General features: G+C 40.4%; 2 protein-coding genes, 7 non-coding genes and 2 pseudogenes across 22 annotated transcripts in view; 10 read left to right on the top strand and 1 right to left on the bottom strand.

Annotated features, from left to right (window-relative positions):
- The first annotated feature begins 52 nt into the window (after window positions 1-52).
- On the top strand, window positions 53-11,013 carry Taf1d (TATA-box binding protein associated factor, RNA polymerase I subunit D). Of its 9 annotated transcripts, XM_085844409.1 has the most exons (11): window positions 53-109; window positions 1,379-1,475; window positions 2,180-2,567; window positions 3,964-4,139; window positions 4,434-4,485; window positions 5,535-5,703; window positions 8,157-8,199; window positions 8,398-8,430; window positions 9,296-9,325; window positions 9,582-9,639; window positions 10,918-11,013. In XM_085844409.1, exons 2-10 carry the CDS (start codon window positions 1,405-1,407, stop codon window positions 9,607-9,609), a joined length of 990 nt encoding a protein of 329 aa, XP_085700535.1. In that variant the 5' UTR covers window positions 53-109; window positions 1,379-1,404; the 3' UTR covers window positions 9,610-9,639; window positions 10,918-11,013. The 9 variants fall into 9 exon arrangements, 8 of the variants coding, with proteins under 8 accessions (XP_085700535.1, XP_085700534.1, XP_085700540.1 ...); XM_085844408.1 differs by having other exon boundaries at window positions 9,582-11,013; XM_085844410.1 differs by lacking the exon at window positions 53-109 and adding an exon at window positions 264-457 and having other exon boundaries at window positions 9,582-11,013.
- LOC147001967 (cytochrome c oxidase subunit 7C, mitochondrial pseudogene) lies at window positions 6,013-11,013 on the top strand (annotated as a pseudogene).
- On the top strand, window positions 6,746-6,851 carry LOC115032068 (small nucleolar RNA SNORA40; annotated as a pseudogene).
- LOC115032015 (small nucleolar RNA SNORA18) lies at window positions 7,971-8,101 on the top strand. Its single transcript, XR_003837664.1, has one exon. It is a non-coding gene; the product is annotated as a small nucleolar RNA SNORA18 (small nucleolar RNA).
- LOC115032074 (small nucleolar RNA SNORD5) lies at window positions 8,241-8,311 on the top strand. Its single transcript, XR_003837712.1, has one exon. It is a non-coding gene; the product is annotated as a small nucleolar RNA SNORD5 (small nucleolar RNA).
- On the top strand, window positions 9,017-9,153 carry LOC115032003 (small nucleolar RNA SNORA8). Its single transcript, XR_003837652.1, has one exon. It is a non-coding gene; the product is annotated as a small nucleolar RNA SNORA8 (small nucleolar RNA).
- On the top strand, window positions 9,380-9,512 carry LOC115032010 (small nucleolar RNA SNORA1). Its single transcript, XR_003837659.1, has one exon. It is a non-coding gene; the product is annotated as a small nucleolar RNA SNORA1 (small nucleolar RNA).
- Window positions 9,719-9,792, top strand: LOC115032002 (small nucleolar RNA Z40). The gene has a single exon (XR_003837651.1). It is a non-coding gene; the product is annotated as a small nucleolar RNA Z40 (small nucleolar RNA).
- LOC115032014 (small nucleolar RNA SNORA32) lies at window positions 10,534-10,649 on the top strand. The gene has a single exon (XR_003837663.1). It is a non-coding gene; the product is annotated as a small nucleolar RNA SNORA32 (small nucleolar RNA).
- LOC115032008 (small nucleolar RNA SNORA25) lies at window positions 10,724-10,857 on the top strand. The gene has a single exon (XR_003837657.1). It is a non-coding gene; the product is annotated as a small nucleolar RNA SNORA25 (small nucleolar RNA).
- The window catches only part of Cep295 (centrosomal protein 295), a 43,344-nt gene continuing 41,577 nt past the window's right edge, over window positions 10,943-12,709 (bottom strand). For all 6 annotated transcript variants that reach the window (XM_029482145.2, XM_029482146.2, XM_021171954.3 and 3 more), the window contains 4 exons: window positions 12,086-12,223; window positions 11,841-11,934; window positions 11,621-11,755; window positions 10,943-11,149 (listed from right to left, as the gene is read on the bottom strand). In XM_029482145.2, coding sequence (XP_029338005.1) covers window positions 11,133-11,149; window positions 11,621-11,755; window positions 11,841-11,934; window positions 12,086-12,223 — 384 coding nt within the window. In that variant the 3' untranslated portion in view covers window positions 10,943-11,132. The remainder of the gene's footprint in view (window positions 11,150-11,620; window positions 11,756-11,840; window positions 11,935-12,085; window positions 12,224-12,709) is intronic.

Below are 12,709 nucleotides of genomic sequence, written 5' to 3' on the forward strand. Positions count from 1 at the left end.
CCCACCACACGCACAGTCACGCCCACCAACGTGTACTCACGCGAGATTTCATCCTTGTCCTAGTCCGGCTGCTGGGCGCAGGAGCGCTCTTTTCGACGCGGCGGGAGAGGTAAGTGGTTGTTCACTGTGGCCGCTCAGGTCCGCTGCGGGCGACGGGGCCGCAGGGCGGGGCTCTTTGGGCGGCTGTCCGCGCGGAAACGGCGCTATTGTAGGGCCAGGAGCAGCGGAGCGGGCCGGGATCCCCCCATCCGCAGGCCGCGCGAGGCTCCGGGTCGCTGTTGGGAGAGGCCGAGGTGTTCTGGGCCTGGAGGACGTTTTTAGTGCCGTGGAAGGCCCGGTGCTGCCTGCGCACTTCTCTTACGTTACGTTCCGAAACGGTCTTGCAGCCGGCCCACGGACACAGCTCACCACGTGGCCTCCAAAGCTTGTAGTCTCGGAACTGTAAAGTAGCGTACAGGTGGGAGTGATTCCTAGGAATTATCTTTGATTTACTCACAGGCGTATCGTTGGGGCGAACGGGCCAACCTTAAATTTCAGTTTTGATGGGTTAATTTAAAAAAGCAATTCATGTAGCGGGCATTTTGCAATCTAAGGTCGTAGTCACCCTGTTTTTCTTAGCCTCGAAAGTTGTGATTAGTTCTAGGATTTTGTGTAGTCCAGGAAAACCGAAGCTTTTTCTCCTTTAGTACATATGGCCGTTTTACCTGCGTAATATTTCTACACCACGTGCACGCAGTGCTCACAGAGCCCAGAAGACATCGAATCTCTTAGGACTGCTTACAGCTATTTTTAGGCTGCCATGTGGGTTCTGGAAGTCTAATCTTAGTCCATTCACAGTATTCTTAACTGCTAGGCTATCGTCTCAGCCTTAATCTAAAGGTCCTTTTACACGCTGTTAAGATTACAGGCCTGTGACCATTTGATCACTAGTGATTTTTGAGCCACTATCGCCATATCCCAACTACCCGAACTCTGTTTCAGTGTCGAGTTCGCAGCCCAGATTGGAGTTAGAAATGCTACTGTGAGGCTAGGTGGTGGTTAAAGCCATGTCGGGTTTTGGGGGTAGATTTAGAGAGAAAACACTGCATTGGAATGTGGCTTCTTTGTTTTCACTCGCATATTTAAAGAAAACTTACTATGTATGCCACATGTGTGAGGGTACTCTGGAAGACAAAAGATCAGTAACAGGGAGCTGGACTTAACAGGAGATTGTGAGCAACCCGATGTGGATGCTGGAAACAAGCCCACTCAGGCTTTAAAGTAAATATAAAATGTACTATCCATAGGGATTTTACAGAAATTCACACAGTGGGAAGGAGTATGCTGAACTTAGAATGCTATGTATGGGAAGGTACATCATTGAACTCTGTAATTGCAGAAAACTGGGTAAGGCAGAGAAAAGCGATGGCTCAATCAGAAGTGAATTCTGCTGTCTGTGTGGCATCGGATACAGCTGGAGATACTGGAAACCAAAGGTAAGGTAGCTTTTGTGGGTAAACTATAGATTCAGTCCAAATGTTCAATTTATTTAGACAGCATCTCAGTAGATAGAGCCAAGGCTGCCCTCACCTAGATAATCCTGCCCATCTAGAGTTGGGATTAAAGGCATGTTACTACACCCTACACTCCAGTAAGTTGTTTGTAATGCTTGTCCTTAAAGATAGAGAGAACCTCAATTAGCATTTATATTCGCTTGGCTAATAACAGTTTGATTAAAACTGTAATTCTACCAACCTGAACATGTAGAAATGGAAGTCTATTTTTTCCAAGAAAACTACATTTAGGGGGCTAGTTCTGGTTTTATTGGCCCATTTTTGTTTAGTAGGTAGTGATTAAGTGGTGCTTTTGAAAGTTAAAACTGAACATTTTAACCAACTATGTCTTGTTTTAGATATAATGGTAAGTACCAGTGGTTAACTGGTACTGAATCTATTCTAAAATGCTGGGTATGGTTTTAGGGGGTTGATCTTTGAAGAAATGTACTTTGAAATTTTAACATGGTTCTTAGGTTTGTCATGCTTTTGTCTGTCTTTCCTGGTGTTCTAAGGTCGGTCAGTAAAGGGTGTTGGAGCTGTGAACTGAAGGAATGCATGATTGGGAGCATGGCCTTGTCACAATGGCCCCAATCCTTGGGGAGGATTATAGCTAATAACTGATGCGGTTTCATTTTTGTTTTTAGTGATGACTCGTCTGATGGCAGCTTATTTAAAACCCAGTGTGTTCCTTCACCTACACAAGAGCAAAGACACCCTACTGTGAAACGTGCTACTTTACCTGCAAGTGTTGAAACAGATACATCAAGTGACTCTTCTATAGAACCAAGGCCTCTGACTTTAAAGGCTATTTTTGAAAGATTTAAGAAAAAGAAACGGAAAAAGAGGAAAAGGAGAAAAAAGAGGAAATATGAGCCAAAATTAAGACCAAGAGGAAGACCATCTGGAACGAGGAACACTAGAAGGTCGCAAATAGATGCAAAACAAATTAAAGACAAAGGAGCTGTGTTTCCATTCTTAGAATCCGAGAGTGGAAGAAAACCTTTACCTTGGAAGAAAATTTTAACATATGAGGTGAGTTTTTTTTTTAATGTAGGTGAATATATTAGGTAAGATTGAATGGTTTGTTGGCCATTCTTAATTGTTGGAGGGAAACCTGAAACAGATTGTTAAGCTCAGTGGTGCAAGCGCAAGGCCCTGGGTTCGGTCCTCAGCTCTGGAAAAAAAAAAAAAAGACAAAATAACAATAGTGACATCTATATAAAGTGCTCCAGTTTTCACTCTTGCATCACAAGAGAAATGTGCACAAGCATATTTACAGTGTGCACACAGATTTATGGAGTTATACTCCAACAAGGTTCCTTATACAGGTCCCTTTATATTATTATCTCTAACCTATTCTGAAGCATATCATACCCAGCTTTCTTTTCAGCAGTAATCAAACCTTTGATTACAAGGTCAGAAGGTATGGTATCATATAAGGCCCACTTTTAGAAGTACCCAGGAAGGGCTGGAGAATAGGACCATGAAGGAAGCTGCTGGTCCTGTGCATTGTTAGCCTAGGACCTCTTGCTCAGAATGGTAACACCCACAATCTAGGCAATCATACAAAGATCCTCTTTTTTTTTTTTTTAATAAAATAGGTCAGAGTTTTTTTTTTTTAAGATTTATTTATTTATTATATGTAAGTTCACTGTAGCTATCTTCAGACACTCCAGAAGAGGTCGCCAGATCTCGTTACGGATGGTTGTGAGCCACCATGTGATTGCTGGGATTTGAACTCTGGACCTTCAGAAGAGCAGTCGGGTGCTCTTACCCACTGAGCCATCTCATCAGCCCCAAAGATCCTCTTTTGAGGATCCCTTCTAGGGTAATTCTGAGCTATGCCAAATTGACAGTCAAAGTTAACTAGTCAAGGGCTAGAGAGAAACTCAAGTACCCAGATACTACTTAGGTTTCTCAAATGTTTGAGTATTAAATGTTGAATGATTGCAAGTGGTCGGAAAATGTAATCAGGATTAACATCTACTTTGTATTTCTTTGTGTATGCACGTGGAGACATGGCGAAGTTTGCCAGTTGTCTTCCTATTCACCTTGTTCTTTTTTTTTTTTTTTTGGTTTTTCGAGACAGGGTTTCTCTGTATAGCCCTGGCTGTCCTGGAACTCACTTTGTAGACCAGGCTGGCCTCGAACAGAAATCCGCCTGCCTCTGCCTCCGGAGTGCTGGGATTAAAGGCGTGCGCCACCATGCCCGGCTTCACCTTGTTCTTATTGTCTTTACTACCCAAGTCTGGAATTACAGTAGAACCATCATGCGCATAACATTTACATGGTTTCTGTGCTCTCAAATCTGGTCCTTCAGATGAACAGCAAGCCATTGTTTATTTAGCCCCTTGGTACAGTTTCAAGCTTGATTATAATTAGTATATGATGTTTTAATATTTAAGGAATTGTGTGTTCTAACTTGCAGCAAGCTGTTGCACGAGGATTTTTTCACCACATTGAGAAACTCAAGTATGAACACCACCTTAAGGAATGCTTGAAGGAAATGCACGCTGGGGAAGATTTAGAAAAGGAGGACCTTGACACTCGTAGGCACAAATACATGGATGATGATGGTTCACTTTCTCCTATTGAAGAGCCATTGTAAGTTGGATCTTGAAGGGTAATTTATGGGGTTTGTCATTTTTAAGTTAATTTAAAGACAGTCACTACTGTACAGCTTTGGCTAGGGTTGAACTCATTTACCTGCCTCTCAAGTGCTGGGTTGTGCATCTATAAAATGAAGATCCTATAAGATTCTTCAGTAGTAATCATAACTTCTAGTCCATTTAAGATTGTTTAATCCGAGGTATATGCACAGGGCCTCCGTTTTGGGAGGATTATTTTTCTTTGACTATACTAGGTAAGATTTGTGACACATTCCATTTACTGTTACAGAACTGAAGATGAAGCAACAAGTCCTCAGTCTGAGTGTGATATCAAGTTGGTTGTAAGTGGCTGGTTTTTATTCTGTTTCATTTACAGAATGTACAAGTTGTATACTATTGAAATTTTGTTTAAGAGTGGAACTACTATTTAGGCTACTTGATTTTTTTTTTTTTTTTTTTTTTTTTTTTTGGTTTTCGAGACAGGGTTTCTCTGTAGTCCTGGAACTCACTCTGTAGCCCAGGCTGGCCTCGAACTCAGAAATCCGCCTGCCTTTGCCTCCCAAGTGCTGGGATTAATGGCGTGTGCCACCACGCCCGGCATTAGGCTATATGATAACCAAGGTTTTGGTTGTTTGTTTGTTTGTTTGTTTGTTTGTTTTTGTGACTCTTCCTCTTAGCCCCAAGTGTTGGTTTGAAGCTTTGTCCACATTTATATTTATGCCTAGGTATCATACTGCTGAGTTATAATGCTAGCTTTGAATATTTGTAGGATATAGAGGCCAGAGGTTAGACTGGCATCTTTGAGACCTCAAACCAGTGGATTAACCTACCAGCATGGTCTTTGTTCCTGCTATTGGCTTACAAAATGTGTATCTGTGCCTGGCTCCAATCTTAAGAATTTTTTTTTAAATTCAGTATTATGTTTTGTTTGCATGTAAGTATACCAGGTGTATGCCTGGTGCCTGGAACTGGTAGGTGCAAGGAATTGAATCTTAGTCTTAAAAGTAAGGGAAGAAGCCAGTGTTGTGGCTTATTTTGTGCTGTTGATTCTATACTGTTTTCTACTTGACTGTGTGACTGCTTTATCAGCATGTACACCTGATTAATGGAAGAGGGCAGCAGGTCACATTTACCATGTGGTTGCTGAAATTTAATGCAGTACCTCTGAAAGAACAGCCATTGGTGTTTAACTGCTGAGGCATCTTTCCAGCCCTGAAAAGCCAGTGTTCTTAACCACTGATCTAGCTCCTGATAAAATACTAAAGAACTTTTAGCTAATCTGGTGTGCTGTCAAATGAGAAAATAGAGCTGGTGTAGGAGGAATATATTTGCACTCACCCACCAGTCAGTGGTAAGTTTAGTTACTAGGTTTTTTTTCTATTAAATGCAGGAAGACAGTTGCTTCATAATAAGTTCAGAATTCCCAAGGAAGAGAAACTTGGAACAAGAGAAGATGAAGAAAGAATCTAAATTTTCTAAAAAAGCCAAAGATGGCACACACACACAGAAAGGGCACAGAAGGACCTTGAAAGGAGATGATCATGTGACTATCGAAGAAGGTAAAGAACATAGATAACAGTGTATGCCAAGTAGATCAAGACCTAATCTGGGGAAGAAGATAAACTTGCTGGTGGAAAGCTAATACTTAGTAAAGCTTTTTTCATTGCTTGATTTCAGAGTAGAAATACTATAAGGATTATTTTACTACTACAGCAAATATGATTGTGATTCTGGAAGGAAAATGCTAACAATCCTATACATGTCTAGATTCAAGAACCCCAGCCTCGCCCTTTTGGTCTTCCGCAGAGCAAGGTCATGAAGAAATGAGTTAGGTGGTGCCGCCATTTCTTCTGTGTCCCTCGCAGAACATGTTGGGCCAGAGTATCTGGAGGTTCACCACCTCTGTGGTCTGTCGCAGCCACTATGACTATGAGGAGGGTCCAGGGAAGAGTTTGCCATTTTCAGTGGAAAAACGGCCATGATGACTGTACTTTGGATCTGGATTTGCCGCTCCTTTCTTTATAGTAAGATACCAGCTACTTAAAAAAAGGATATTTCATCCCTTTAACAGAATGAAGAAAGTTTAAGAGATGATCTGAAAATTGGGTTAAACTCTTGAACTCTTATACTAGAAAAAATAAACTAATGATAAAACCCAGCCTCTTCAGTGCTTAGCCCAAATTATTTCATATTTGTGTGTTTTGCCTACATGCATATGTGTGCAGTATTCCAGATCAGAAGGCATCAGTGCCTGGAGATCTAAAGTTACAAGATGGTAATTAACCAGCCATTTTTGGTTATGGGAGCTGAACCACAATTACATCTATAAGAATGTGATTTCCTTTCCTATTCATAGTTGGGCCTTTAATCGCAGCACTTGGGAGTCCGAGCAGGCGGATTTCTGAGTTCAAGGACAGCCAGGACTATTCAGAGAAACCAAAAAAAAAGTTATTATCTGAGCTTTCTCTTGGAACCCACACCCAGGTTCTGTCTGCAAGTCTTATGTTAAACAATCGCTTATCTTCCCCAAGGGGGGGGTTTCAATATTACTACTGTTCATTCTGTGGTCACAATTGTAAAACTGGCTTTGTGTCAGATATGTACAGCTTTGTTTGATAGCACTTGTGTTTTTGTCAGCTGTTGGATCCTCTTGCAACCCAGAACTCATTGCTCAGTATGAGTTTTGATATATACAAGAAGAAATATAAGCACAAAGGTGTTATTGATGAACTTGGTTTCTACCAATATCATACATAGTTTACCTTATAAAGGTAATGAAGTAGATGGATATTCCTTTTTTTTAAAGGCTTGCCTTGATTATGAAGTCAGAACTGGAAGATACCCATGAATGGATGTTTCAGTGTTGTAAGTAGCATGTAAATTTACATCTTCAGAGTTAACTTTCAGTGATGCTAATTCTATAAAAGTTTCAGATTGCTCCAACCCTCAGTAAATCCTAGAACATTAGAATCAATAATGAACTGAACTGGAATAGGTATGTTTAGCAGAAGAACGCAAAAGTGAGGCTTTAAGGTCTTATACTCAATTTACAGTATTATAAACTTCTCAAGCATGGTTTATAAATTACAGCAGAAATTTGCAACATCGCAAATATAGTGTTTGAAAAGTATGAGTTAACTAAGAATCAGACTGCTCCATTAGTTTTATCTACCTATAGATGCTGATAGTTAAATTTTATCTGCCTGATAGAATTGTCTCTGAGCCTTACTGCCCATCTGCTAATGAAGGCCTAGCCTTGGAAGCTTACAATCTGATGTAGGTTTAGAATATTTTCAGCCTTGGAGACTGCTGAAAAAGTTCACCCTTGACATTGTCTGGTTCATCTCAGCTGTTCTGGCTCATATTCCTTCAAGCTGACTTCTGCCTCAAACTACCTCTCAATCTGTTCTGATCTGGGCTCTTCACTCTTGGCTCATTCTGTATTCACCTGTGTCTAGCTTGTTCTCTCTTAACCTGTCTTGCCTCTTGCCCTCATACGTTGCTTCTCTTTCCTCCTGACATTTGGGCATATCTTATTCTGTTAAATCTTGTCTGCTACTTAGACATCACTTTCATGGGTGCTTTATGTTTCTTCATTGTTTAGGATTAAAGGTATGTGTGTGTCTGTATTCCAGCCAGCACAACCATGTTGCTGGGTTAAGAAAAATCACTACAGTAAAAGTGAGCTTGAGTTCAGCACTATAAGAATGTAACCTTGAGTTTAAGCTAGGCAAAATTCTGAGATTACAATGTGATTTCCTTTCCTATTCATAGATGTCCATATAAAAGATGGCTGGAGAGCTTCACAGTTGTTGAAACGATTGCTTTTGAGGTCTATCCCGATGGGGCTTCCCTAGTAGCCAGACATCGTTGGAAACGCCTCATACAGCAACTTGTGGTTTTACTTGACTCACAGGACTGACTGTTAGGTCTGTGGGAAGGAACTACAAGACAGCTAACAAAGTATAAAACTGATGTTTTAATTTTTTTGTTTGTTTGTTTTTAACTTCAGGCACTGGAACTTCCTTCATAAAGATTAGAGTTGTGAGTGTGAGGTAAGTTTTAGTGACAATAATTTTGGGAAAAGATCGTTCCAGTTCAGATGATGAATTTAACTGTTCAACTGCTGAATGAGCCAAACATGAACTAACATTAACTCTGACAGAACTGGCTGCAGATGGTAAATCATAGTAACTTGGCAGTTTTTATAACTGAAACGATAGCCTTTTTAAAAGTCATGTGTTGTTCTCTAGGAATGGATATGAGAAGACTCTAAGAGATGTTTGGTAAGTAACTAGTTTTGTTTTTTGTATAAAGAATTGTAGATCTCCAGGTCGCATGTAAGTTCTCAGCAAAACCATTGCTATCTATGTGTGTACAACCTAGAAAGTCTCACTTTGCTAGGCTAGTACATCACTCAAATGGCAGATCAGAAGATCTAGAAATGTTCATTCAGTAGGGATAAACATTTAGTACACCATGTACTAGTCCCACACCTAAAATTCTACAAGTTGAGAGTCTGAAGTGAGAAGATTAAAGTACAATCTGAGAAACGGAAACTTGTCTCAAGATCAAATTCTTGGCTGGGTAGCTGGCACAGTAAATATAAGTTCAAAACCCTAGCAGCCAGGCGCACATGATGGCTAAATCTGGAAGTGAGAAACCTTGAATGAATAGTATTTGGAGTGCTCAGGGAAGGTAATGCATTATCAGTGTGTGTGTGTGTGTGTGTGTGTGTGTGTGTGTGTGTGTGTGTATGTATGTACATGTACCCAAAGAACATTAATCCTATTTGAGTAATTTTCCCATTGGGGTAACTCTCCTGCATAAACTCAATAGTTGAAAGTCTACCCAGTAAAGGGCTTAGGATTTTGCACTGCACGGTATCTGCACTCAGCAGTTCTTTCCTGCTGGGTGTTCAAAAGACAGTGCGATAGAAACTCACTATCTGGCATCGTTGGTTTCTTGGCTTTGTGCATGTTAAACCTGGTATTTCTAATGATACAGTTTTTCATAGTACATACATTTTTGTATGTAGGTGTGTTGGGGAGGGAAGAGCAACTTGCAAGTTTGATCTCAGTGTGGGGGTCTTAACCTACTTGGTCTTAAAGCTTGGTTGCCTGATAAATGACCTATTCCTTTTCTTCCTAGGATGACACAAGTGAACCCTACCCTAAAATGGTAAGGCATTTTTCTTTTTCTTGCTGTCTTTACTTACTAGATATATCATATATGAGCCTCATTGTACATAAGAATGGGCATTGTTGGTCATTGTCCAGAACTGGTCAATGTGGCTAAATTGAGATACAGGTCATGCTTCCATCACAGCAGATAAATTACAGTGGTGACAATGAGACCTGTAACATTTGTGTGCTATACTCAACTGCAAAAACATGTTAATTCATTTTATAATAATTTCTTATGATCAATTTTGTAGGTTTAAAGATAACTTGAAGGGTCCCTAAAATAAATTGAAGAAATCCTCAAATCTTCTGGTAAGATGTTAACTCTGAAACCACATGTGAAATGAGGTAATACTGAAATTCACTGCCAGGCTTGAAAAACTACCATAAATGATGTTGTGATGATGGGCAAAAATGTTCAACTGCTCTGAATGGGCTGAATGAAAGTAGCCTTTCTGAACATCTATATTGGATAGACTTGGTGACTCATAGGTGAGCAAGATAGTCTAGCTTCACATAGCCCATCTGGGTATAAAGTTACAGTACTGTAGTTATTCATTTCCCCCTAGTTTTAGCACTCTGATTTTGAGGAGTCTTTTGTAGGAATTTATAATTCTTTGAAACAAATTTCCTCCCTAAGGTTAAGAACTTAGAAGTAGCGGGCGTGGAGGTGCACGCCTTTAATCCCAGCACTTGGGAGGCAGAGGCAGGTGGATTTCTGAGTTCGAGGCCAGCCTGGTCTACAGAGTGAGTTCCAGGACAGCCAGAACTATACAGAGAAACCCTGTCTCATAAAACAAACACCCTTAGAAGTTGCCAGGCAGTGGAGGCACACGCCTGTAATCCCAGCACTTGGGAGGCAGAAGCAGGTGGATTTCTGAGTTCGAGGCCAGCCTGGTCTACAGAGTGAGTTCCAGGACAGCCAGAACTATACAGAGAAACCCTGTCTCATAAAACAAACACCCTTAGAAGTTGCCAGGCAGTGGAGGCACACGCCTGTAATCCCAGCACTTGGGAGGCAGAGGCAGGTGGATTTCTGAGTTCTAGGCTAGCCTGGTCTACAGAGTGAGTTCCAGGACAGCCAGGACTACACAGAGAAACCCTGTCTCGAAAAATCAAAAAACAAACACCCCTGACACACACACAAAACCTTAGAAGCTGTCAAAGACTGTCTTTAAACCAAAGACAGATAAGAAAGGCAAGTTAGGGTCATTTTTATAATGGTATTCTAGAATGCAGTTTCTCATTTGCTGTGGACATGACCATAAAAAGAAGTTCCCATGAGGTTCTTATATGCTGTTGGGAACCTGTTGGGAACATGGTGGTGGATGGGTGGCTGACTGGGACATTTGAGAAAGGTATGTATATGGAAGGGGAGCCCATATACATACAATGAAGGTCATTTCAAAGAGGGCTTTTTTGGGCTATAAAACCCACAGCTCTTAACGCTGTGACCAAAGATTGATGTTCTTCACAGAGACAATCCTGCACTGTTTTGATAGTGCTGTGTTTTTCTGAGAAGATAACATACATTTCCCTGAATCATTTAACTCATTAACACATCTCTCATTGTCTTGTCTTCTCTTTCAGGTGACCTGGATGGACAGCAAAGGAATCAAATTCCTCAAATAATTTATTTGACTTAATTTAAAAAAATAAATAATTATATACAGTAAAAACATTTTATATAGTTTGTATGTATTTTGGGTCTGGAGTTTCTAGTGTTTTATTTCAATTTGTACTTTGTTGATGAAAGGCTCATCCTTTTTCTTGCTTTCATTCATCTCTTTGCTGTTTCACCCCAGCTAACTGCCTGTGTAACCTGTAAGAGAAATTTGTGGAATTAGGCTGGCACACATAGCAAAATAAGTGCCCTGAGGACAGCTTTTTTCTCTTTAGGAAGAGTCACTTTATTCACACCCTGCAGGAACCTGAAAAGCAGTGATTAATGGGTTCTTTGAGTCTTAAGTCTTTGTAATCTCTACTGTGCCTTAGGGAACCAAACAAATAGAATACAAATTTAGATACAGATCAAGAGTAGACTTCATCCCTGGATGGTTCAATATACAGAAATCCATAAGATACATCCATCTCATTAGATGCTGAAAGTCTTGGAAAGATCGGGAATTCAAGGGCCATATTTACATGCTGCCTAGCAACCAGACAGATACAAATTGGATATCACACTATATAGATATGCTTTATAACTGACAAGCATTTTCAGTGAAGTAGTTGGAAGTGGCCCTTCTCACAAAGAGGGAAACACCAAATAGAGAAAAAATGCCCTACATACCTGTAGGTAGCTTCTCTTTGGATACTTTGGTTTGAGGGAGTCGAGTTTTATTCCAGATCTCTCTCTGCCTCTGGTAAGATCGTTCCATAAGTGTCTGTCTTGTCATAAATACTTCTTGTAAACTACCTGATGTAGCTGTAATATTTGAGAAAAAATTATTCATGGGTTTCACCTCAACATTATGAGTTAATGTTATCAAGCTGATTAAAAAGGGGTTTACCTGAAGGTGCCGCTGTGGGTTGGTCCACATAAGGCTCTGATACAGCTCCACAAACAGAGGTTTCCATTGAAGACGTAGGTAGAACAACATCTGCCTAGTTCCAAGAGAGTCATTTTGGGTTTGCTAGCATCTTGCTTTCCTCCCACCTCCCAGTCTCGTGTTTATTTTTTAATACTTTTTAACTTAAAGTCGGGCTGTTTGGCCCAAGAACAGCCTGTTCTAGCAGTTTTGGTGAAGGCATTTACCTGAAAAAACTGTGCTTCATTGTCTTCTCTGTCTTCAAGGGTTAAGTTTGCAAGATCTGTTTCAGTGAAGCTGATGTCACTAGTACTCACTAGAGTGAGATCTGGTTCTTCCATTATACCATAGCCAGTATCCGTTTCCTGGTTAACAGAGAAGAACTGTCCTGCATGATGCTAGGTTAGCAAAGCCTGGGGTAATTACTGGTGTGCCCCTAAAGGTGGGCTTACAGGTCCATTTAAATTAGATTTTGGAAAGAGATGAATGCAGACTTTTCAATAAAATTTTTCCTAGTAGCTATTCCTATTTGACCTAGAAATTGCCATACCATGAATATTGCCCACAATGATATTCTCAGCTTTTGTTGTTCACTACAAAATGATTAGAATCGGATTTTTATTTCACTAAGTCACACTACCCTACCCCTGATCATTAATGCCACTGCATTCATAGGATATGTTCTTCCATGGGGACAAATAATTACATCTTTCAGCCATCCTGTATATTGGGGCTGCCCTAGTAGAATGAATCTCTATTAGGCTCAAAACAATCCCATAGGCAGATGCAGATAAAATCTCAATTAGTAGCCTTTCTACACTTAGAGACACTGATAACTATATGCCAGCTAA

The sequence above is a fragment of the Mus caroli genome, unplaced genomic scaffold (assembly GCF_978045245.1).
Source record: "Mus caroli unplaced genomic scaffold, Mus_caroli_1 scaffold_11, whole genome shotgun sequence".
NCBI lineage: Eukaryota > Metazoa > Chordata > Mammalia > Rodentia > Muridae > Mus > Mus caroli.

Excerpts from the sequence above, each read along its gene's own strand:
- Taf1d (XM_085844408.1), top strand. The coding sequence starts at position 1,405 with ATGGCTCAATCAGAAGTGAATTCTGCTGTCTGTGTGGCATCGGATACA. Across the intron at positions 8,200-8,397 it reads ATTAGAGTTGTGAGTGTGAG|GAATGGATATGAGAAGACTC; the intron begins GTAAGTTTTAGT and ends GTTGTTCTCTAG. Across the intron at positions 8,431-9,295 it reads AAGACTCTAAGAGATGTTTG|GATGACACAAGTGAACCCTA; the intron begins GTAAGTAACTAG and ends TTTTCTTCCTAG.